Here is a 25311-nt window from a genome sequence, read left to right as displayed (position 1 = left end):
TGGCCTCATTGGGACACCTCCAAGCCTGGCACAAGAAGCCATCTGCAGATCACTTTGCAGCTCATGATGGGTGACCCCTGGCAGAACACAGGCAGTGCCTGCACCTTGGCCTACATCTCCTGGGACGTCCCAGAGCACCCAGTGGACAGCATCAGACCACGTTGAAGTACCACCACCCAATCACCTCCACCAGTGACACATTCAAGGGACAGACTCACCAGGCACCAGAATCCTACTGAAATAAGTCCTGCTCTTTGAGTGGGTCCCTGCATAGCTAATTTTCCATGGTGGTTGGAGGTTGGTAATCAGTGGTCACAGCCAATCCTTGCAGCTGATTGACCTGGGGGTGTAAAATCACCGCTATTGATTGTGCCAATAGCAATCAAGGCTCAACTATAAGAGGAGAGTGTATATAGCCCACAGAGCGGTGTACCTTGAGTGCCCAGCTTTGGTGGTCAGGGAGGCTATGCCATGGGAACCTACAGGATACCTAATACATTAGGCCACTCTACCAAGCCTGGGAGAAGTAGCAGCTCTACCTAATATGTAGAACCAAACACAGGGAGGCTGCCAAAATGAGGAGACAAAGAAAAATGTCCCAAATGAAAGAACAGAACAACACTAGGAAAATAATTAAATAAAATATACTAGATACAGAGTTCAAAACACTGGTTATAGCCCTAACTGGTTTGGCTCAGTGGATAGAGCGTTGGTCTGCGGACCAGAGGGTCCTGGGTTTGATTCTAGTCAAGGGCACGTACCTTGTTTGCAGGCTCTTCCCTGGCCCCGGCCCTGGTTGGGGCCCATGCAGGAGGCATTCAATTGATATGTTTCTCTTACACCAGTGATGGGCAACCTTTTGAGCTTGGTGTGTCAAACCTCGCCAAAAAACAGCATAACTCGGGTAGTGTGTCACTTTGAGGAAAAAAAACATTATTTCACAAATGTTTCATCCTCAGGAGCAGCAAATGTTTCATCCTCGGCATGCGGCCGCCTCAGCGGCCATGTGTCATCAGAAATGGCTATGCGTGTCAGTGCTGACACGCGTGTCATAGGTTCGCCATCATTGTCTTACACCAACCTTTCTCTGTCTTTCCCTCGCTCATCCATTCTCTTTAAAAAGCAATGGAAAAATATCCATGGGTGGAGGATTAACAAAAAAGTAAAAAGAAAAAACTTTAAAACAACAGCAACACTGGTTATAAGGATGCTCAATGAACTTAGTGAGAACCTCAACAGCATAAAAAAAGGACCAGTCAGAAGTAAAGGATACACTAACTGAAAAGAATAACTTACAGGGAATCAACAGTAAGTGATGAAGCTAAAATCAAATCAGTGATTTGGAATAGAAGGAAGCAAAAAACGCCTAATCAGAAGAACAAAAAGAAAAAAAATGCAAAAAAAGATGATAGTGTAAGGAGGCTCTGAGACAACTTCAAAAGTACCAACATTTTTGTTATGGGGTGTGGGAAGGAGAAGAGAGAGAGTAAGAAATTGAAAACCTATTTGAAAAAAAAATGACAGACTTCCCTATCTTGGTGAAGGAAATAGACATATAAGTCTAGGAAGCACAGAGAGTTTCAAACAAGATGAACCCAAAGAGGTCCACACCAAGGCAAGTCATAATTAAAATGCCAAAGGTTAAAGACAGAGAGCAAACATTAAAAACAGCAATAGAAAAACAATTACTTACAAGGGAGCTACCATAAGATTATTGGCTGATTTCTTAACAGAAATTTTGCAGGCCAGAAGGGATTGGCAAGAAATATTCAAAGTGATGAAACGCAAGGACCTGCAACCAAGATTACTCTGCCTAGTAAAGCTATCATTTATAATAAAAGTTCTTTAGGTAAAGAACTTCCCAGACAATAAAAAGCTAAGGAGTTCATTACCACCAAACCAGTATGATATGCGATGTTAAAGGCTCTTCTTTAAGGAGAAGAAAAAAAAGATAAAATAATATGAACAATAAAATGGCAATAAGTACATACCTATCAGCAATTGAATCTAAAAAACAACAACAAAATTAATGAATAAGCAGAACAGAAATAGACCAATAGATACAGAAAATGTTTTGAAGGTTGCCAGATTGGAGGGGGGATTGAATGGATGGGTGAAAAAGTAAAGGGATTACAAAGTACAAATTGGTTGTTATAGAATAGTCATGGGGATGTAAAGTACAGCATAGGGAATATAGTCAATAATACTCTTATATGATGTCAGATGGGTGTGAGATTTATTGGGATGATCACTTAATAAGTTATGTACACCTGAAATTAACAATAATGTCAACTAATTAAAAATTCAAAAATGATTAAAATAAATAAACTTTTCATGAACTCTCAAATGTTAGTGTTATATCCTAAAGTAGTATTCAGAGTTGAAAATTCCACATGTGAATATTTGATGATTTTAGTTTTTCACAATGGAGAAAGTTTATCATGTTCCCCTTTGGAACAGCATGTCATTATGAAGAAACTGATAGATAAAATTTTGCTTGAAAGAATAATACAGTAAAACTTCTGTATAACAGACTAATTCAGCCAAGGGGATGTCTGTTGAAGCTGAAAGTCATAATGAAGTAGGTTTTCTGAATGCATATGTTAAAAAATTGGCAAATTTATCTGTTTTTACTTACACACGTTTGTATAATTAAAATTAAGTATGTATGAAAAGTTTAATTTCACAGAAAAGTTTTCTATATGCATTACTGTAATTTAAAATTTATACTGAATAAGCCTAGTGAATGCCTGCATTTACCTGTCACCGAAAGTAAACAGATGCACATGGCTGGGACGTGACAAAGTCACACCATGCAACCACAGAACCAATTAGCATGCATGATGCTGTGTGATCATGTGCTTATCATCTGCCAAACATAGTTTATGGGTGGTAACTCTTGTATTTAAATATGTAGATTACAGTTGTAGATATGTAATATTTATTTAGTTTATGTCAGTGAAATCACTACAGGGTTTTTTCCATCATATGGCTTTTTTGCTAAAATTTGTTAGAAATAACTGAATTAACCTTTTGCACTCGGATGTTGAGTGTGACTCGACATGGTTAGCATCGGTAGCAGCAACAATAATTTGAAATATAAAAAAATCCAAATAAATAAGTTTGTATGAAAAGAAACTCCAGTTTTTTTTTTTTTTAAATTTATTTTTATTTTTTTTTTAAATTTAATGAATCTTTATTGTTCAGATTACAATTGTTTCTCCTTTTTCCCCCCCATATCTCCCCACCACCCAGTTCCCACCCCCCTTCTACCTTTACCTCCCCCCCGCTGTCCTTATCCATAGGTGTATGATTTTTGTCCAGTCTCTTCCCATACTCCCCACACAGACACCCCTTTCCCCCTGAGAATTATCAATCCACTCCCATTCTATGCCTCTGATTCTATTAAGTTCACCAGTTTATTCTGTTCCTCAGATTTTTAATTCACTTGACTTTTAGATTCACTTGTTGATAGATATGTATTTGTTGTTCATAATTTTTATCTTTCTTCTTCTTTTTCCTCTTTTTAAAGAATACCTTTCAGCATTTCATATAATACTGGTTTGGTGGTGATGAACTCCTTTAGCTTTTTCTTATCTGTGAAGCTCTTTATCTGACCTTCAATTCTGAATGATAACTTTGCTGGGTAGAGTAGTCTTGGTTGTAGGTTCCTGCTATTCATCACTTTGAATATTTCTTGCCACTCCCGTCTGGCCTGCATGGTTTCTGTTGAGAAATTAGCTGATAATCGTATGGGAGCTCCCTTGTAGGTAACTAACTGTTTTTCTCTTGCTGCTTGTAAGATTCTCTCTTTGTCTTTTGCTCTTGGCATTTTAATTATGATGTGTCTTGGTGTGGTCCTCTTTGGATTCCTTTTGTTTGGGGTTCTGTGCGCTTCCTGGACTTGTAAATCTATTTCTTTCATCAGGTGGGGGAAGTTTTCGTTCATTATTTCTTCTAATAGGTTTTTAGCATCTTGCTCTCTCTCTTCTTCTGGCACCCCCATAATTCTGATGTTGGTTCGCTTGAAGTTGTCCCAGAGGCTTCTTACACTATCTTCAACTTTCTGAATTCTCTTCTCTTCATGCTTCTCTGGAGGAGTGTCCTTGGCCTCTTTGTATTCCAAATCTTTGAGTTGATTCTTGCGATCCTCTAGTCTGCTGTTGGGTCTCTGTATAATATTTTTTATCTCAGTCAGTGTATGTTTAATTTCTAGTTGGTCCTTTTTCATATCCTCGAGGGTCTCATTGAATTTATTGGTCTTTTCCATGAAATTCTTGAAAAACCTTATAACTGTGGTTTTGAACTCTATGTCCAGTCGCTTGTTCTCCTCCATTTCTTTGGTTTGTGATCTGTTTCCTTGCCTCCTCATTTTCTCTGCTTCCCTGAATTGGTAGGGTAGCTTTGTGTACTAGATGTCCTATTGGTTCAATGGGTCAGCCTCCCAGTTACTTGAGGTGGACACTCTTGGTGTGCCCTGTGTACTGTGTGTCCCCCAGCAGGAGCTACAGCAAGGACTAGTTTTCTCCTCCTTTGCTTGGACGGTTTTGGAGCAGTCTGACTGTAGCTGCAGTTAATTTGGTTAAGCTGCCACAAAACAGGCCATTTATATGCAAAAGCCACTGTGTGGAGCCTGGGCGGGTTTGTAGAATGTGCGGGGCGGGGCCTCAGGGCTGGGCGGGGTCTCAGGGCGTCACTAGGCTGGGGCGTGGCCAACAGCGATGGCTGCCGTCAGCCGTCTCTGCCTTTCCACGTTTCCAAGTCCCTGTGCCCCGCGCTCCAGCACAGTAAAACAATGATTGCTGGGCACACCTCTGCAAAAAAGTCACTCTCACTTTTCGACCCGATGGCCGAGAGTCCAGCTTCTCCCCGTAGGTGTCTGGGTCCCCCGCGTATCCCCAGAAACTGGATTTCAGAGTGATCGGGAGCTTGTCTCCCTTTGGGTTGAAGAAAAGCCGCGCACCCAGTTGCCCACCGCCAGCCCGATTCGCGCGCCTCCGTACCTCAGCTTTTCAGCGATTGTGCTCCTTTCTCTTCTTAGTTGTAAATCTACCACTCAGCCAGCTTTCCCGTGGTTCTGGGTGGTAGACGTTTTGTCTTTTAGTTGTATTTTTGAAATTGTTGTGTGAGGCATCAGATTAGTTGTTTAACTTTGCCGCCATCTTGGTTCCTCCTCTATCGAAACTCCAGTTTTTTATTCTACTGCTGCACTTTGTAAAATCTGGGGTATTTCAAAAATTAAATCCCGAGTAGAATAAAGGAATCGAGAAAAAAGCAAGCAAGTGCAAAGGGTTAATAATACAGAATAACCTATTAATTTGATTATAAGCAAATGTTGGTTAAAAGAATTTTAAAATTATCAGGGTGTTAATTTTCACATATGACATAGGCACTGAAAATTTTGTCTGTTAAATCTGAAGTCCATTAAGTTGAGGTCCACAAAATGAAGGGTTTACTCTTACCTTCTGCATAGTTAGGGAGGGGCAGTGAGCTGGCTAGAGGAGGGGAATTGGGGATGCTTACAGAAAGGCCACTCCAGAGAAAACAGTGGAATCACCAATACTATGTATCTTCGGTACACTCTTGAAAAAAAAAATCTGATTGTCTTTGTTTTTAATCAACAAAACAAATTTTCTTCTTAGCTTTGATTATATTCTTTATATAATTTTAGTATGGTTTGATTTCACTCTTGTGACATGTTTGGGAATGTTGATGGAGTGGGGGGAAGTGACTCTGGAGTGCCATCATTAAGTCTAAAGGTTTGTAGGCTTGAAACGATGATATCCACATTGAGTGTTTTGGGAGTGAGGAAGTGTGCATTACAGTTAAGCCATTACAGTCTGTGGTCATGAAAATCTTACATGGGAAGAACAGAAATATTATTTGATAGAATGGAATATATTTTATTAGGTCTGTTTGTTTCTGATGAGCTCACTGGATTATTTTTTCATATCACCCTAATGTTCCTCACATTGTCAATATTTCTTCAGAGTTCCCCCTTTTCTCTTATTTTGGCCTTTCCCTACATGTTATAGGTTTTCCTTAATTGATAACCTTTGGTTGCTTAACTGCTCATATTTTTAGTATCATGCTTTATCCCACTATACCTGGTATTAGTCCCCAGCCCCAAAGTAAACCTCTTACCTTCTGCATAGTTAGGGAGGGGCAGTGAGCTGGCTAGAGGAGGGGAATTGGGGATGCTTATACTAGTAAAGACTTTGAACTATTCTTTGTTCAGCTCCACCTGACATTCCAGCCTGTGGAGATACCTCTAATTTTTAGGTTCTACCCTAAAATCTCTGCCAGAGATTGAGCACAGATTGGTTAAATTTGAGCAGGGAATGAGATAGCAGTTTTCTCCTCTTTGCTTAACCATGTACCACTGAGCCCACCCACTCATTGTTGATATTAAAAACATTTGTTAACATTTCTTGTAATAATGGTTTGGTGGTGGTGAACTCCTTTAGCTTTTTCTTGTCTGTGAAGCTCTTTATCTGACCTGCAATTCTAAATGATAGCTTTTCTGGGTAGAGTAATCTTGGTTGTAGGTCCTTGCTTTTTATCACTTTGAATATTTTTTTACCACTTCCTTCTGGCCTGCAAAGTTTCTGTAGAGAAATCAGCTGACAGTTCTATGGGCACTCCTTTGTAGGTAACTAACTGCTTTTCTCTTGCTGCTTTTAAGATTCTCTCTTTGTCTTAAACCTTTGGCATTTTAATTGTGATGTATTTTCATGTGGGCCTCTTTAGGTTCATGTTGCTTGGGGTTCTCTTTGCTTTCTGGACTTGTATGTCTATTTCTTTCACCACGTAGGGGAAGTTTTTTGTCATTATTTCTTCAAATAGATTTTCAATTTCTTGCTCCCTCTCTTCTCCTTCTAGAACTCCATGATGTGACTGTTGGTACGCTTGAAGTTGTCCCAGAGGCTCCTTACACTGACTTAATATTTTTGGATCCTTTTTTCTTTTTGCACTTCTGTTTAGGTGTTTTTTGCTTCCTCATATTCCAAATTGCCTTTGTGATTCTCAACGTCCTCTACTCTAATGTTGCTTTCCTACAAATTATTCGTCATTTCAGTTAGTGTATCCTTCATTTCTGACTGGTCCTTTTTCTTGTCTTTGAAGTTCTCACTAATTTCCTTGAAATTCTCACTAAGTTCTTAACATTCTCACTAAGATCCTTGAAACTCTCATTAAGTTCCTTGAGCATCCTTATAACCTTTGTTTTGAACTCTGTATCTAGTAGTTTGCTTGCTTCCATTTCATTTAGTTCTTTTTCTGGAGATTTCTTTTGTTCTTTCATTTGTGATATTTCTTTGTCTCTGCATTTTGGCTGGTTCCCTGTGTTTGTTTCTATGTATTAGATAGAGCTGCTATCTCTCCTGGAATTGGTAGAGTGGCTTTGTGTAGTAGGTGTCCAGTAGGCCCCAGTAGTTCAGCCTCCCCAATCACCTGAGCTTCTTTAAGGGTTTCTTTTAAGAAGAAGAAAGAAAAAAATACTAAAAATATGAATAGTAAAATGGCAATAAATACATATCTATCAACAATTGAATCTGAAAATAAATAAACAAGGAATCTAATGAACAAAATAAACCAATGAATAAAATAGAACCATAGGCTTGGAAACATGGAGCAGACTGATGAATCTCAGGTAGAAGCGGGGAGGGGTCAGGAAGAGATTAACCAAAGAACTTATATGCATAAATACATTACCCATGGACATAGAAAATAGGGTGGTGCAGGCCTGGGGCAAGGTGGGATTGGGTGGAGGAAGCCAATGGTTGGGGGGAAGGGAGGAACAGCTGTAATACTCTCAACAATCCTATCTAATAAAAGAGTAATATGCAAATTGACCATCACTCCAACACACAAGATGGCTGCTCCCATGTGGTCAAAGATGGCTGCCCCCATGTGGACACAAGATGGCCACCACAAGATGGCCAGCAGGGGAGGGCAGTTGGGAGGGATCAGGCCTGCAAGGGAGGGCAGGTGAAGGCGATCAAGCCTGCAGGGGAGGGCAATTAGGGGTGACCAGGCTGGCAGAGGAGGACAGTTGGGGGTGACTGGGTCTGCAGGGAAGGGCAGTTGGGGGGGATCCAGGCCTGCAGGGGAGAGCACTTGGGGGGGGATCCAGGCCTTCAGGGGAGGGAAGTTAGGAGTGACCAGGCCTACAGGGGAGGGCAGTTAGGCATCAATCAGGCTGGCAGGGAGTGGTTAGGGGATGATCAGGCTGGCAGGCAGAAGTGGTTAGGGGCAATCAGGAAGGCAGGCAGGCAACCAGTTGGGAGGCCTAAGTAGGCAGTCGGATATTCCTCAAGGGGTCGCAGATTGGAGAGAGTGCAGGCTGGGCTGAGGGACACACACCCCTGTGCATGAATTTCATGCACCGGGCCTCTAGTTCTATATAATAAAAGGCTAATATGCAAATCAACCGAATGGCAGAATGACTTATTGCTGTGACACACACTGACCACCAGGGGGCAGACACTCAATGCAGGAGCTGCCCCCTGGTGGTCAGTGTGTCCCCAGAGCAGAAGCCTCTCCTGCCTCCGTGGCAGCGCTAAGGACCCCTCGGGGGATATCTGCCTGCCTAAGCCTGCAGTTGGATATCCCCTGAGGGGCCCCGGACTGTGAGAGGGCGCAGGCTGGGCTGAGGCACTCCCCCCAACCCCCTTCATGCACCGGGCCTCTAGTACAGATATAATTAAACAAAAAACAAAACATTTGTTAAAACCTGGTCTGAACTTGTTTGCTCCCTTGTCCTACGTAGACCATTTTAATGTTTTTATCTTAATTGAGTCTTGAGAGGAATTGGAGATAAAACTCTATATTTAAGTTATTTTAACCTAAAGCTATAGGTTCCTTTTATTCTAAAAATTAATATACACTAAAATTGACTTTTGTAGTGAATAAGTTCTGTGAGTTTTAGTACATGTATAGAAGTATCCCAGAAAACTCCCTTGTGTTAGCCTTGTAGTCATACCATCCTCCTCTACGTAACTTCTGATAGCCATTGATCTATTTTCCATCACTACAGTTTTTTCTTTTTGATAACATCATCTAAGTGGAACAATATAGTAAATATTTTTTGGAAACTGGCTTTTTTCAGCATAATTCCTTTTAGATATGTCTATGTTGTTGTGTGTATCAATCTTGTTCATTCCTTTTTATTTCTGAGTAAGAACCCATTATGGATATATCACATTCATTTACCTGTTGAAGTACATTTTGGATTGTTTCCATTTTCTGGTAATTTTGAATAGAACTGAATAAAATATGAACATTTTGTACAGATTTTAATGTGAACGTAAGTTTTCATTTCTTTAGGATAAATACCTAGGAGTGGGATTGTTGAGTCTTAGAATAAGTGAATGTTTAATTTAACAAGAAATGCCAAACTTTTCCAGATTGGCTGTCCCATTTTGCATTCCCACCAGCAATGTATAAGAGTTCCATTTGTTCTTCATGACAATTGATATTATTAGTGTTTTTTATTTTATGCATCCTAATAGATGTAGTAGTTTTTCATTGTGGTTTTGACTTGCATTTCCCTAATTGCTACTGATGTTGAATATTTTTATGTGCTTATTTGCTATCCATATATCCTCTTTGGTAAAGTGCCTGTTCAAGTCTTTTGTCCATTTTTAATTAGGTTGTTTCCTTACTTGAGAATTCTTTATATATTCTTAGTATGATTCCTATATTGGTTATTTGATTTGCATATATTTTCAATCAGTCTGTGTAGTCTTTTCGTTTTCTTATCAGTATCTTTTGCAGAGCAAATGTTTTTAATTTTGATGAAATACAATTTATTTTGTTTTATGAATCGTACTTTTGGTGTCATCTCTAACTCTTCACCTAACCCCAAGTAACAAAGATTTTCTCCTGTGTTTTCTTCTAAACATTGTACAGTTTTACATTTAGATCTATGATACCTTTTGAGTTAATTTTTGTATAAGATGTGAGGTTTAGATTGAAGTTAATTTTTTTGCACATGGATGTATAATTGTCCAAACTCTGTTGAAAATGCTATCCTTTCTCCATTAAATTGCCTTATACATTTGTTAGAAATTAATGAGCTATCTTTGTATAGGTCTATTCCTGCACTATATTCTATAACATTGATCTATTTGTCTACACCTACTTGATTACTGTAGCTTTATAATTGTAAGTCTTGAAATTGGGTAGTGTGATTCCTCCAGTTTTATTCTTTTCAACATTTTGGGCTATTTTAGTTCTATATAAATTTTAGAATCAACATGTCTATATCTACAAAAATTCTACTGGAATTTTGATATAGAATTGTGGATGACTGTTTATTTTAGCACTTTAAGAATGTTGAGCTACTTCCTCCTGGTGTTCATTGTTCTGAGGAAAAAATTACACTCATTCAGATGATTGTTTTATATATATAATGTGTCTGGCTGCTTTCAAGATTTTTGTTTTTGGTTTTCATCATTTTAATTATGCTGAATCTGGATGTGTATGAATTTGGACTTATCCTGTTAGGCGTTTTGTCAGCTTCTAGAACAGTGATGGGCAACCTTTTGAGCTTGGTGTGTCAAACTTCGCCAAGAAACTGAGTATAACTCGGGTAGTGTGTCACTTTGAGGAAAAAACTAACTCCAAGACTCTAGTCGCAAATGTTTCATCCTCAGAAGCAGCAAATGTTTCATCCTCGGCATGCAGCCACGTGTCATCAGAAATGGCTATGCGTGTCAGTGCTGACACGCATGTCATAGGTTCGCCATCACTGTTCTAGAATATACAGATTTGAAATCTTACTGAACTTGAAGAGTTTTAAGTACTATTACCTCCCTGACGTCATATTTTTCTGCATGGAACTCTCATTTCTTTACTAATAGTTATCTATATATATAAAGGCCTAAGTGACTGTTACAACCTGACAACTGTAAGATAGCTATGATGTGCAAGGACCACCAGGAGGGCAGACGCTTAACGTAGGAATTGCCCCCTGCTGGTTAATGTGCTCCCTCAGCCAACCCCCTGCCGCCAGCCAACCTATGGCGGTCCCTCCCCACAGCCAGTCAGCCAACCTCCCACAATCCCTCCCCCTGGCCGCTGGCCCCAATCAGAATGGCCCCAATCGGCCCTGATCGCCGGCCAGGCCGATGGACCCCACCCGTGCACGAATTTGTGCACTGGGCCTCTAGTGATGACATAACTAGTAGACCTTTAGCTCTTTCCCACAGATCCCTGATACCTTATTCATTTTTTCCAATATTTTTCTTTCTGTTATTCAAAATATATAATTTGTATTGATCCGTCTTCAAGTTTATTGACTTTCTTCTATCTGCATTCTACTATTGAGCCCATCCAATATGTTTTTTAATTTTAATTATTTTTCTTTTTTAAATTGATTTTTTCCAGCTCTATTGAGGTATGATTGACAAATAAAATTTGTAAATATTTAAGGTGAACATTATATTTGGTATACTTACACATTGTGCAATGATTATCACAATCAAATTAATTAACATATCTATAACCTCAGAAGATTACCATTTGTGTGTGTTTATGTGAAGAACTACTTTCTCAGCAGATTTCAAGTATACAACACATTATTAACAACTGTAGTCACCGTGCTATCTGTACATTAGGTCTTCAAAACTTATAACTGAAAATTTGCACCCTTTGACCATCATCACTCAATTTCTTCCACTCCCCTAATTATTGTATTTTTCAATTCTAAAAATTTTCTTTTTATGTCTTCTATTTTTTTGCTGAGACTTTCTGTCTTTCCATTTGTTTCAAAAGAATTTGTTCTTCTTGGAGCTGCTTTAAAACCCTTTTCAGGTATCTTCTGTGTCATCTTGGTATTGGTATCTATTGATTATCTTTTCCCGTCTGAGTTGAGGTTTTTCTCTTCTTTTATAATTTTGGATTGTATCCTGGACCCTTTGAACATCATGGTTTGATACTCTGGATCTTGTGTAAATCCTGTAATGAATGTTTGTATGTTTCTTTTAGCAGGCAGCTAATGCAGTTGGGCTCAGACTAAAAAGTCTGACCAGCCTTCTGTGGACTTTGGTTTCAGTGTTCTGTTCTCACACGTGGAAGTACTGTTTGGATATGCCGTGTATGTGCCACCCAGTGGTCAACTGGTGTGCCCCTAGTTCTGATCTTAACATCTTGGCTATGCTGTTTAGGATTACATTTACAGATGTGCAGCTGTGAGGTGAGCCTAGGAATTTATGCACAGCTTTCTGGAATAGCTTTCTCAAGCTCCTTCCTCTCTGAGATCTTCTTAGAAAGCTGGAGCTTTCATTACACTATTCTGCCAGGCATTTCCTATATCTGGGGTTAGGCATCAGGAGCACAGAGAGAGAGAAAAGCCAGCGGGGTCACGTTACCCTTTTGATCCACAGCTCCTTGGATTGGAGATAAAGCTTTGCCCCCTCAGCACTTTAGGTGCTTGTGGTTACTAAGGCAGCCACCACTGCGGGTTAGCCTGGGTACAAAAGTGTGGAGGCAAGGGGTTGGGGAAAGAAAAGAAATATGGGGGCTTTTCTCAATTCCCTCTGAGGATTAGCCAAAAGAAAAGTGCTTCTCTTTGGTATTTATTGCATCTTGGTTCCCACTTCTGGTTTTCAGGCTGCCTTGAGTCCAGGCCAGGGAATACCAGAAGAAAAATAGGAAACTTATCACCAGTCCAGTGGTACTTGAATTCCTATCTTTTAACCCTCTCCACCTGCCCCAATATACTTCCTTGAGCCCCAAATAGCTGCTCCATGCTTTCTGCCCAGCTTTTAGATCTGCATTCAGTGAGAGGGACAGAGTGGAGTATGTTTGCTCCAACATAGTCTGAACCAGAACTTGGTATGTTATTTGTTAATTTTTATTTTCTAAGTGTCTGACTTTTTTCTTATTGCAGAAATAACACGTATTTATTGTAGAAATCTTCGAAAATAAAGATAAACTTGGAAAATAAAGATAAAATAAAGATAAAATCTTCTGTAAACTCAAACTGAAGAAAACTGTTATTTTGATGTGTCATCTTTTATTATTTCGTATAAATATTTTTTCCACTCAAAAATAAATTAGATAATCAATAAAATCATATTAATGATTTTAACAAGTAATCTTAAGACCCACATACTACTGACTTGATCTTAGGTTATTTATACTAAATCTTGTCTTTTCCATAGGTCGTAAGTCTTTGTCCTCAAATTGGCTGGGTTGAAATTGATCCTGATGTTCTCTGGCTTCAGTTTGTTGCTGTAATAAAAGAATCTGTCAAAGGTAATTGGATTTATGAAAATAAAAATGGTAAAGTATATTTTGTTTGTAATAAGAATTTTCCTGAGGAGTCTGTAAAATGTTGTGGGTTTCATAGGTTATAATTACATATATAGCATTTTATTGGTGTCACAATGTCAATCCGTTTTGACCAAGAATGTCAAGGCAAACAAAAGTGTTACTTCTGAGGTTGGAAGCATACATTTGGTTAGAAACCCCAACTGTGTTCCGAACATGAAAGAAAGGGAGTTTGTGAAGACAGAACAAGGTGGCTTTCAAAGAGTTACATGAGCTGCTTTGAAAGAGCTGTGACTGGTGCTGGCAAGCAGACTTACACTATGCTGTACATGACTAATTGTGTATGTCTATTGCTAGGTGAAAAGTTTATTTTTTAAATTTTATTTTATTGCTTAAAGTATTACAAAGAGTAGTACACGTCTCCTTTTTTTCCCCCATTGACCTTCTCCTGGTCTCCCTTACCCCCAGTATCTTGTATCCTTTGGTTATGCTTACATGCATGCATACAAGTCCTTTGGTTGATCTCTTACCTGCCCGCCCAACCCTCCCCAGCCTTCCCACTGTAGTTTGACAGTTTGTTTGATGCTGCTCTGCCTCTGTATCTATTTTGTCCATCAGTTTATAATGTTCTTTATTATCCATAAATGAGTGAGATCATGTGGTATTTTTCTTTCATTGCTGGCTTATTTCACTTAGCATAATACTTTCCAGTTCCATCCATGCTGCTGCAAATGGTAAGAATTCCTTCTTTTTTACAGCAGCGTAGTATTCCATTGTGTAGATGTACCAGTTTTCTAATCCACTCATCTGCTGATGGACATTTAGGCTGTTTCCAAATCTTAGCTATTGTGAATTGTGCTGCTATGAACATACGGGTGCATATATCCTTTCTGATTGGTGTTTCTGGTTTCTTGGTATATAGTCCTAGAAGTGGGATTACTGGGTCAAATGGGAGTTCCATTTTTAACTTTTTGAGGAAACTCCATACTGTTCTCCACAGTGGCTGCACCAGTCTGCATTCCCACCAGCAGTTGCACGAGGGTTCCTTTTTCTCCACAACCTTGCCAGCACTTGTCGTCTGTTGATTTGTTGATGATAGCCATTCTGACAGGTGTGAGATGATACTTCATTGTCGTTTTGATTTGCATCTCTCGGATGATTAGTGACTTTGAGCATGTTTTCATATGTCTCTTGGCTTTCTGAATGTCCTCTTCCGAAAAGATTCTATTTAGGCCCGTTGCCCATTTTTGATTGGATTGTTTATCTTCCTCTTGTTAAGTTGTATGAGTTCCCTAAATTTTGGAGATTAAACCCTTATTGGTGATAACATTGGCAAATATGTTGTCCCATACAATGGGCTTTCTTGCTGTTTTGTTGATGGTTTCTTTTGCTGTGCAGAAGCTTTTTACTATGATGTAGTCCCATTTGTTTATTTTTTTTCTTAGTTTTCACTGCCCTAGGAGCTGTATTGCTATGAGAAATGTCTGCTATTTTGCTGCCTGTGGCTTTTTCTAAGATTTTTATGGTTTCCCATCTTACATTTAAGCCCTTCATCCATTTTGAGTTTATTTTTGTGTATGGTGTAAGTTGGTGGTCTAGTTTCATTTTTTTGAAAGTATCTGTCCAATTTTCCCAACACCATTTATTGAAGAGACTGTCTTGCCTCCATTGTATGCTCTTGCCTCCTTTGTCAAATATTAATTGAGCATACTGGCTTGTGTGGATTTCTGGGTTCTTTCTTCTGTTCCACTGGTCTATATGTATGTTCTGGTGCCAGTACCAGCCAGTTTTGAGAACAGTGGCTTTGTAGTATAAGTTGATATCTAGCATTGTGATCCCTCCTACATTGTTCTTTCTCAAGATTGCTGCAGCTATTCGGGGTCTTTTTTTTATTCCATATGAATTTTTGGAGAGTTTGTTCTAGGTCTGTGAAATATGCCGTTGGTATTTTAATGGGGATTGCGTTGAATTTATAGATTGCTTTGGGTAGTATGGACATTTTAATGATGTTGATTCTACCAATCCATGAACACAGTATATTCTTTCATTTGTTCATGTCTTCCTCTATCTCTTTTTTCAGTGTCCTGTAGTTTTCTGAGTACAGGTCTTCTACGTCCTTAGTTAAGTTTATTCCTAGGTATCTTAATTTTTTGGCGCAATGGGAAATGGAATTGTTTTTTGTTTTTTTTCCCGCTTCTCTTACTGTGAGTTTGTTATTAGTGTATAAAAAGGCCATAGATTTCTGGGTGTTAATTTTGTATCCTGCTACTTTGCCAAATTCACTTATTAGGTCCAGTAGTTTTTTTTGATGGAGTCCTTTGGGTTTTCTATGTATAGTATCATCTGCAAATAAGGACGGTTTTACTTCTTCTTTTCCAACTTGGATGCCTTTTATTTCTTCTTTTTATCTAATCGCTATGGCTAGCACTTCCAGTACTATATTGAACAGGAATGGTGAAAGTGGGCATCTCTGTCTTGTTTCCGTTCTTAGGGGAAATGAGTTTAGTTTTTGCCCATTGAGTATGATGTTGGCTGTAGATTTGTCATATAAGGCTTTTATTATGTTGAGGTATGATCCCTCTATTCCCACTTTGCTGAGAGTTTTTATCAAAAAGGGTGTTGGATTTTGTCAAATGCCTTTTCTGCATCGATTGATATGATTATGTGATTTTTGTCTCAGTTTGTTTATGTGCTGTATCACATTTATTGATTTGTGGATATTGTACCATCTTGCATCCCTGGAAAAAATCCCACTTGGTCATAGTGTACGATCTTTCTAATGTAATGCTGAATTCTATTTGCTAGAATTTTATTGAGGATTTTAGGATCTATGTTTATCAGGATAATAGCCTGTAGTTCTCTTTTTTTGTGGTGTCTTTATCTGGTTTTGGGATTAGGGTAATTCTGGCTTCATAGAAAGAGCTTGGAAGTGTGCCTTCCTCTTGAATTTTTTGAAATAGTCTGAGGAGGATGGGTTTTAGTTCTTCTTTGAATGCTTGGTAGAACTCCCCTGTAAAGCCGTCCGGACCAGGGCTTTTGTTTGCTGGAAGATTTTTGATCGCTGCTTCAATTTCTTCGGTAGTTATCGGCCTATTCAGGTTTTTTGATTCTTCTTGATTGAGTTCTGGGAGCTTGTATTTTTCTGAGAATATGTTCATTTCATCTAGGTGTCCATTTTGTTGGAATAGAGTTGTTTATAGTATTTTTTCATAATCATTTGTATTTCTGTGTGATCGGTTGTTACTTCTCCTCTTTCATTTCTGATTTTGTTTATTTGGGTCCTCTCTCTTTGCTTCTTGGTGAGCCTGGCTAGAGGTTCATTGATCTTGTTTATCCTTTCAAAGAACCAGCTCTTGGTTTTATTGATTTTTTGTATTGTTTTTTTTGTCTCTATGTTATTTATTTCCACTCTGATCTTTATTATTTCCTTCCTCCTGCTTATGCTGGGCTTTTCTTGTTGCTCTCTAACTCTTTGAGGGTTCGATAATTTATTACCATCTTCTTTTGTTTTTTGAGATAGGCCTGCAGAGCTATGAACTTCCTTCTCAAGACTGCTTTCGCTGTGTCCCATAGATTTTGGATTGTTGTGTTTTCATTGTCATTTGTTGCCATGATGCTTTTTATTTCTTCATTGACCTCTTTGGTAACCCAGTCATTGTTTAATAGCATGCTATTTAGCCTCCAGGTGTTTTATTTTTTTATTGTAGTTGATTTCTAGTTTTGTGCCATTGTGATCTGACAAGATGCTTAATGTGATTTCTATCTTCTTGAATTTGAAGAGACTTTGCCTATGTCCTAACATATGGTCTATCTTTGAAAATGACCCATGTGCACTTGAGAAGAATGTATATTCTGTGGCTTTGGGGTGAAATGTTCTGAAGATGTCAATTAATTCCATCTGGTCTAGTGATTCATTTAGGATTGCTGTTTCTTTTCTGATTTTTTGTTTAGAGGACTTGTCCAGTGGTATTAGTGGGGTATTAAAGTCCCCTACTATGACTGTATTGCTGTCACTCTCTCCCTTGAAATCCTCCAGAAGTTTTTTTTTTTTTTTTATGTATTTGGGTGCTCCTGTATTGGGTGCATATAAGTTTACCAGAGTTATATCTTCTTGTTGAATTGTTCCCTTTGGTATTATGAAGTGGCCTTCCTTATCTCTTGTTATGGCCATTTTTAGGTCTAATTTGTCAGATATAACTATTGCTACCCCAGCTTTTTTTTCATTTCCATTTGCCTGGAAAACCTTTTTCCATCCCTTCACTATCAGTCTGTGTGAATCCTTTATTCTAAGGTGGGTTTCTTATAGACAGCAGATATATGGGTCATGTTTTCTTATCCACTCAGCTACCCTATGTCTTTTAATTAGGGCATTTAATCCATTTACATTAAAGTTATTATTGATAGGTACTTGTTTGTCCCCATTTTTATTTTTTTATGCCTGTGTTCCTTCTTCTCTTCCTATTTATTCTTTTTACAGTAGACCCTTTAGCATTTCTTGCATTGCTAGTTTGGTGGTAGTAAACTCCCTTAGTCCTTTTTTTGTCTGTGAAGCTCCTGGTTTCACCCTCAATTTTAATTGATATCCTTGCTGGGTAAAGTATTCTTGGATTCAGACCCTTGCTTTCATGACTTTGTATATTTCATTCCATTCCCTTCTGGCCTGATGTGTTTCTGTTGAGATATAAGTCAATAGTTTGTTGGGATAGCCTTTGTAGGTAACTTTCTGTCTCTCTTTGGCAGCCTTTAAGATTCTTCCTTTGTTGTTGGTGTTTGCCAGTTTAATTATAATGTGCCTTGGTGTCGGTCTTTTGGGGTTCATTTTGTTTGGAACTATGTGAGCTTCTTGAATTTGTGTGGGTTTTTTCTTCTTTATATCAGGGAAGTTTTCTGTCATTATTTCTTCAAACAGGTTTTCTATTCCTTGCTCAGTTTCCTCTCCTTCTGGTACCCCTATTATGTGGATATTGTTTCGTTTCGTGTTATCCCAAAGTTCCCTTAGGCTCTCCTCCTGTTTTTTAAGTTTTTTTCTAGATGCTGCTATTCTTAGGTATTTTTTTCCTACCTTTTCTTCTAGCTCACTGATGTGGTCCTCCACTTCTTCTAGTCTAATTTTGATGCTTCCTATTGAGTTCTTTTTTGCAGCGATGTCATTTTTCATTTCCTCTTGGTTCTTACACATATTGTTGAATTTGTCTTCCATCCTTTTTAGCGACCTTATGACCATTGCTCTAAATTCTTTCTCTGTCATATTGCTTGCCTCCATTTCATTTACTTCCTTTTCTGGTGATGCCTCCTTTTCTTTCATATGCAGGCTGTTTCTTTGTCTCCCCATGATCGCTCCTTGCAGGGTTTCTGGTTATGCAGTTCTCTCTCTCCTGCATTGACTTAAAGGCACAAAATACTACACAACAAGATACAATGCACAGGGCACCAAACTCAAATGTATTCACTATACTAATACTCCTAAATAAAGGTGACCACCAGAGAAAAGAGAATTAGGGAATAGAGAAGAGTGCAAAAATGTTTATTGAGAAAAGGAAAGAAGAGAGAAAAGAGAGAGAAAGAAAAAAGAAGGGGAAAATATATATGGGGAGAAAACTCCAATAAAACAACTAATCCAAAAAAAATGCATACAACAAACACCCAGAGATGAATGCAAACTACAAAGAACAACTAATCCAAAAAATACAAACAACAAACTCCCAGATGAATCTGAGGAGGCAGAGCTTATTTCCAGGAGGTAAGGTCAAGGAATTGAATGAATGAGGAAATAGCCACAATTCAGTATAGAGGAGGTAGAAAGAGAATGGGTGTAAAAGAAGAATAGTAACAAATTAAATATATATGTGTGTGTGTGTATATATATATATATATATATATATGAAAAAATATGTATATATAATTTTTCTCCTTTAATCTATCTATCTATCTATGTATTTGTTTACTATTGGAAAAGGAGGATAGAGAGTAGCTAGGCCTGAGTTGGTGATTGGAATTAATTAAGCTATTAGTAGAAGAAGAGAATAAGCAAGGAGAGGAAAAGCAAAACCAAAAAATAAAACCCCACAGAAAACAAAAGTAACCAATAATCAAACAACAACAAGACAGAAAGATAAAGGCAAAAAAAAAAAAAAAAGAAGAAAAAAGAAAAGAAAAAGAATTTGGATAATGAAGAGAGAAATGTGTATGGGTTTGGAGCAGGGGAGAGGAAATTAGATGTATGAGTAAGATCAATTTTTAACAGTAAAAAAAAAGGGTAGAGAAAAACTAAAGCAGGAACAGGGTAAGAGAAATAGGACAAAAAGGGGAAAAGTGATGAAGAAAGTGTTGGCATAAAAGAAAAATTGAGATAGACTAAAATAATGCTAAAGGGAAAATCAAAATAGAATGTATAACACTAATCCCAAAATAAAATAAAATAAAAAATAACAAAACTCTTTTTAAAAAGGGTAAAATAATAGTATTAATAATAATAGTTAAAAATAAAAATATAATTAAAAATAAGGTAAAATCGAGTGAGAGAAAAAATTAGTTTCTTAAGTAAAAGATAAAAAATAAAAATGTGGAGTAGTGAAGGTCATTCACTTCCTCCACTGTTCTGCTGGGCACATCTTTTTTCTTGCAGGTAGTCAGCACAATATTGAAATTCCCTGGTGTTGTAAGCCACAACCTTATTTTCAAGCAGGCAGGATCTCTGCTCTCTTTGGTTCTCAGTCTGTTTTTAGTTGTATTTACACACAAGAGTCAATTTGTGCTACAGCCCCTAGATGGCAGTGTTTCTGTCTTAATATCCTGGGCTAAAAGGCCTCTCTACTCTGGCTCTGCATGCAATTCTCTGCACGACTCTGTGCGCGACGCTGTGCGGCCGGGCGGTACAGTACTTCAGGCTGCCTTTCTGGGTCCAGTTCAGCTGGAATCCCCTTCTGCCAGTAGCCCTGTGGACCCCCTGCCACATTCGAGGGGGGTCCTGTTATGCCCATAGTTCGGGGTCCTGTTATGCCCAGAGTTCGGGATCCTGTTATGCCCAGAGTTCGGGGTCCCCAAGTATCAACCACCAGGGAGCCTTTTCTCCGATGCAAAAGCAAAGAGTTTTATTCACACCCGGGTTTGGCTCCCGGCCTCTTTCTGGCATAGCAGTGAGACCCAAGAGCGCGAACCCGGGAGAGCGGTAGGTTATATAGGGTTGGTCATTTGGGTGGGCTTAGGGAAGTGACGTGGGTTACAGAGATTGCCTAATTTGGACTGAGTCCACTTCTCTACATTCCTATTGGCAGGTTTATGCAACTGTTACATTCTCGCGGTTTTCTAAGAAAAAGGAGTCATATACATAGTTACACAGGATGGAGGGTACAGTACATTCTGTGCTGTCCTGCTCTGCCCTTTCAATCCCAACAGCTGAGAATTTTGTGGGGGACAGTCTTTCTTTGAGGATCTTGTTCCCACTGCGCGTGTTTCTCCCTCTAGCCTGGATCCCAAATCTCACCTTTCTTTAGGCAGTGCCCACTGTGTTTAATTCGCCAGATCCGGGTGGGTGCTCTTTGATTCAGCTGCTCCCAGGCGCCCGTGGTCAGGGAGGTTGGAGTTCCGGTATTTGTGGATTCGCAGCTGAGGTAACTGGTCCCCGGCGTTGGGGTTGTAAGATCCCGGGTGGCCTCCGAGATCTGTTTGAAGGTAGGACTGGAGTTCCCATCACAGTCAGTCTCCGATCACAGCCGTCTCCCCTTCAAGAGGGTGCACCCTCTGCGGCAGAGCTGGCCGCTCCGGGAGAGATTTCAGCCGCAGTAGAGGCTGCCCAGTCACAGGGAGCTGGCCCACCAGTCCCCAGCAGTCCCTTGGAGTGTCCCTCACACACAAATACTGACACTCCCTGCACATCCACGCACTCCCCTTTCGTTCTCTCACTCTCAAACTGTCTAGCAGCCATCTTGGATCTCCGAAAAGTTTACTTTTTAACAGGGAGTTCAGTGATGCAAAGCCAGGATGTAGCCCTTTGCGTTATCCCAGTTCAGTTTCGCCTGGTGAGTGTGAGCTAGCCGAGCTTCCTGGAAGCCTTCTGGCTCTAGTTTAGACTGCTCTCTTGACAATACCAACCCCATTTTGCTGTTTTTCTTTCATAGCACTTTTCCAGTATTTTTTAGGAGACATTGCAGTTTATAGTGAACTGCTTTCTCAAGGAATGGGAACAGCCACTCTGCCCTCTGGTTTAAGTTTTCTCAGCCATAGTTTAAAGGCTCACATTCCATCTTTATTCCAGGTTGCAGCTGGTGCCTATTTGATTTCCTGTTGTGTACAAAATGCCACAGGGTTATAAACAAAATTATAACACACAGTTCCTGCTGTCAGGAGTTACACTGAGTAACCTTTATTGTAAAACTAGAGGCCCGGTGCACGAAATTCGTGCACTGGGGAGGGTGGCCCTCAGCCCAGCTTGCACCCTCTCTAATATGGGACCCCTCGGGGGATGTCCAACTGCAGGATTAGGCCCGATTCCTAATCGGGCCTAAACCTGCAGTTGGACATCCCTCTCACAATCCAGGACCGCTGGCTCCTAACCGCTCACCTACCTGCCTGATTGCCCCCTAACTGCTCCCTTGCTGGTCTGATTGCCCCCTAACTGCTCCTCTGTGGGCCTGATTGCCCCCAAATACCCTCCCCTGCTGGCCTGATCACCCCCAAGGCTTTTATTAGTATAGATATGACCCTGCACAGAAAATTTTACTAACCCTGCTGTACAATAAGGGCTTGACGATTGAATCATTAGGACCAGACACCAAGATTTCCTTTCTTTGAATAGTGGAGGGAATACTTATCTTGTCTTTAAGTTGTCCGGAAATTAAAATGAGATAATGACTTAGAAAAGTATAAAAGCACCACATAAAGACAACTGTCTTTTTAATGAAGTGGTAAAATGAAAAACACTTTTTATTCTCCCCTTCCTTTACAGCTTTTATTTAAACTTTGAAATTTATAAAAATTTCACTCCAATTTTCATTTCTTTACATTCAACATTATTTTGTATTGGTTTCAGGTTTTATATTAGTTACAGAATAGTGGTTAGACAATCATATATACTTTACAAAGTGTTCCCCGATATTTCTAGTACCCACCTGGCATCATACCATCATTACAACACTATTGACTATATTCCCTATTTAAGTGACAATGGGTTACAGGTCCTTTCAGTCTTCTTTGTGTTTCTTGTCCTTCCTTTTCTTTCTCACTTCTTCCCTCATTTTCTTTATATAGTATCTCAATTGGCCATCAAAGCTCAGTGAAGGCACTGGGACACGCTTCATCCATTTTATAGACCAGGAAACTGAGGCCAATTCCAGTTGGCTGTGGAACTTGACTCAGCACACAGGAAGCCCTCAGAGCCATGCTCTTTGCGCTTCCTAAGGGGCAGCGGCCCAGCAAACAGAACAAACCTTCCAGTCAGGCTTCCGAGCCTCTTTCTCAAGCACCTCTTCATTGCGGATGCTCCACATTCTTTCCTCTCCCCCCATTCTTTACTGCCCCCCCTTCTCCGAAGCAGGTGGAAGGCTTCCCACTCACTGCCTAGGCATGCTCTGCCATGGGGCAGGGTATAGCGAGCTTGCTTTTGGGTCAAGGCAGGAGCAGTAGTCACTGCCTCTGAAGTGTGAAGGCCGCCTGAGCGAGGCCCATTAGCACTGGGAGCTTCTCTGAATCAGGTCAGTCAGTCCAGTACCCTACAGTGCAGCACCCCTCCACTGAGGTGGCTCCACCCCTCAACCCCCGCCTCAGGGGTGAGGGTCCTTGCCCCTCTGCCAGGAGTCCTTCCATGCCCCTTGATCCCTAGCTGGGCCCACCCACGTCTTGGGGGCACTGCAGAACCTCTGTCTCTCTGCAGATGAGGGAGATCCCTGCCCTAGGTCTCCGCAAAGCTATGAATTTGTGGCCAGAGGCCTGGTCTGGGTCTCAGCAACCACATGCCTGCAATGTTCCCAGGGACCCTGGGAGCGGCTGGGCTAGTCCCGCCTCACCTCCCCGGGGTGCCAATCTCCCCAGGGACCCCCGGGAGCGGCTGGCTGGGCCCGGACACGCCCCCCCAGGTTGGAGATCTCCCCAGGGACCCCCGGGAGCAGCTGGGCGAGTCCTGCCACGCCCCCCCAGGGTGGCGATCGCCCCTGGGGCCCCCGGGAAACGCCTGGCTCAGCCTGGCCACGCCCCCCCAGGGTGGCGATCGCCCCTGGGACCCCAGGGAGTGCCTGGCTCGGCCCGGCCACGCCCCCCCAGGGTGGCGATCGCCCCGGGACCCCTGGGAAGCACCTGGCTCGGCCTGGCCACGCCCCCCCAGGGTGGCGATCGCCCCCCGGATCCCTGGAACGCCTTACGGGCCCAGCCACGCCCCCCCAGGGTGGCGATCGCCCCGGGACCCCCGGGAGCACCTGGCCTGGCCCGGCCACGCCCCCCTAGGGTGGTGATCGCCCCCGGGACCCCTGGGAAGCGCCTGGCTCGGCCCGGCCACGTCCCCCCAGGGTGGCGATTGCCCCCGGGACCCCCGGGAGCGCCTGGCTTGGCCCGGCCACGCCCCCCCCAGGGTGGCGATTGCCCCCGGGAGCGCCTGGCTGGGCCCGGCCACGCCCCCCCAGGGTGGTGATCGCCCCCGGGACCCCCTGGAGCGCCTGGCTCGGCCCGGCCACGCCCCCCCAGGGTGGCGATTGCCCCCGGGACCCCCGGAACTAGGAGGATTGGGCGCCGCCATCTTGGTCTTCTCAACGGCCGGATAGGCCACCCGGAGTCCCGCCCCCAGCCTCTTGCAGGCCCAATCATGGGCATAGCGGAGGTGTGGTCAATTTGCATGTTTCTCTATTATAAGGTAGGATATGTTTTTGAGTTTTCTGTGTGGCCTCTCCATTCAAAGTGCTTTCCTGACTGCTGCCATGGTCCAAAATCTTAGCTCTTTAAGAATGTTTTCAGTGCCACTCTTATAAAGAACATATGAAAGATGACTTGTAAATGTAAATCCAGAAAGATCTTTTACTTTATTTTTCTGGCTGAATTACTTTTCAACTTTTTTGGTTTGAAATATTTCAAAACTTATAAAATTTTGCACGAATAGTACACTGAACATCTAGAGATTCAGACATTTTTTGCAATATTTACTGTATTATCCTCTACAAACTTTTTAGCTGATTCATTTGAGGGTTGGTTGTGACTTAACGTTTTCCCTAAATACTTCAGCATTATTTCCAAAGAAAAGTAGTATTCTCCTATATCAACACAGCCAGGAAATCTAACATTAATGTGGTGTCAACTGATGGACATTCACACCAATTTGACACCAACAGGAATCCCCATTTTGGGGTACTGTGAGGAAGGAAACTTTATTCAGTGCAAACAGCGCAATTGTGATACTGCAGGGCTGTGGAAGCAGCATGGGAGTGAGGCCGCCCTGGGCCAGGTGGCCCTGGTACCAGGCTCCTTTCTGGCTAGACAGCTCTGCTCTGAGCTCGACGGCTTTCTTCTGCTCTGCTCTAGGGAGACGTCTTCAGCGCGTCAGCCCAGCAATGGAAACAGCTCTCAGTCCTCGGTGGAAGGGGAAGAAAGTGGGCTCCCAGAGCCAGGGGGAGCTGACACATAGACAGATGTCTCTGCCCCTGGTCCCTGATTGGTCTGTCTTCATGCAAATAAGGACCCCTAATCCTCACAGTTAGATTGGTCCAAAAGGCACTTTCCTGATGGGTCAGAATGGACCTGCTCTGATTGGTCAATGGGTCGGTGAAGATGTTGATGGGGATATAGCTGTGCAGCTCCAGTTGAATGGGGGAAAGCCTTGGTTCCATTGGTTGAAGTAGGATTCCAGGAACTCCTTGATAAGGAGCCTGGTCGGCTGGCAGGACACAGTGCAGGCAGGCAGCTTAGTGCAGGATTCTCCCTAAAGTGCAGTTTGCATGAGAGGGCCCTGTGTAGAAATGGCTGCTAGGTTGTGTTGTTTTAAATTTGAGTCCAGTTAGCCATCAGGAGCCCTTCTTATTGGGTATCTTCCTTCTCAGAGTCCACAACAGTATTATT

General features: G+C 41.2%; 1 protein-coding gene across 3 annotated transcripts in view; it reads left to right on the top strand.

The window, feature by feature from the left end:
- Positions 1–25311, top strand: part of GK5 (glycerol kinase 5) — a 164455-nt gene that overhangs the window by 15103 nt on the left and 124041 nt on the right. The window contains exon 2 of one of the 3 annotated variants that reach the window (XM_054721620.1): positions 13170–13263. The exons of the other annotated variants lie outside the window; for them this stretch is intronic. Coding sequence (XP_054577595.1) covers positions 13170–13263 — 94 coding nt within the window. The remainder of the gene's footprint in view (positions 1–13169; positions 13264–25311) is intronic. 3 annotated transcript variants of the gene reach the window in all.

The sequence above is a fragment of the Eptesicus fuscus genome, chromosome 9, assembly GCF_027574615.1.
Source record: "Eptesicus fuscus isolate TK198812 chromosome 9, DD_ASM_mEF_20220401, whole genome shotgun sequence".
NCBI lineage: Eukaryota > Metazoa > Chordata > Mammalia > Chiroptera > Vespertilionidae > Eptesicus > Eptesicus fuscus.
Note: the sequence above shows the minus strand (reverse complement) of the source record. Positions and strands in the feature narration are given on the sequence as shown.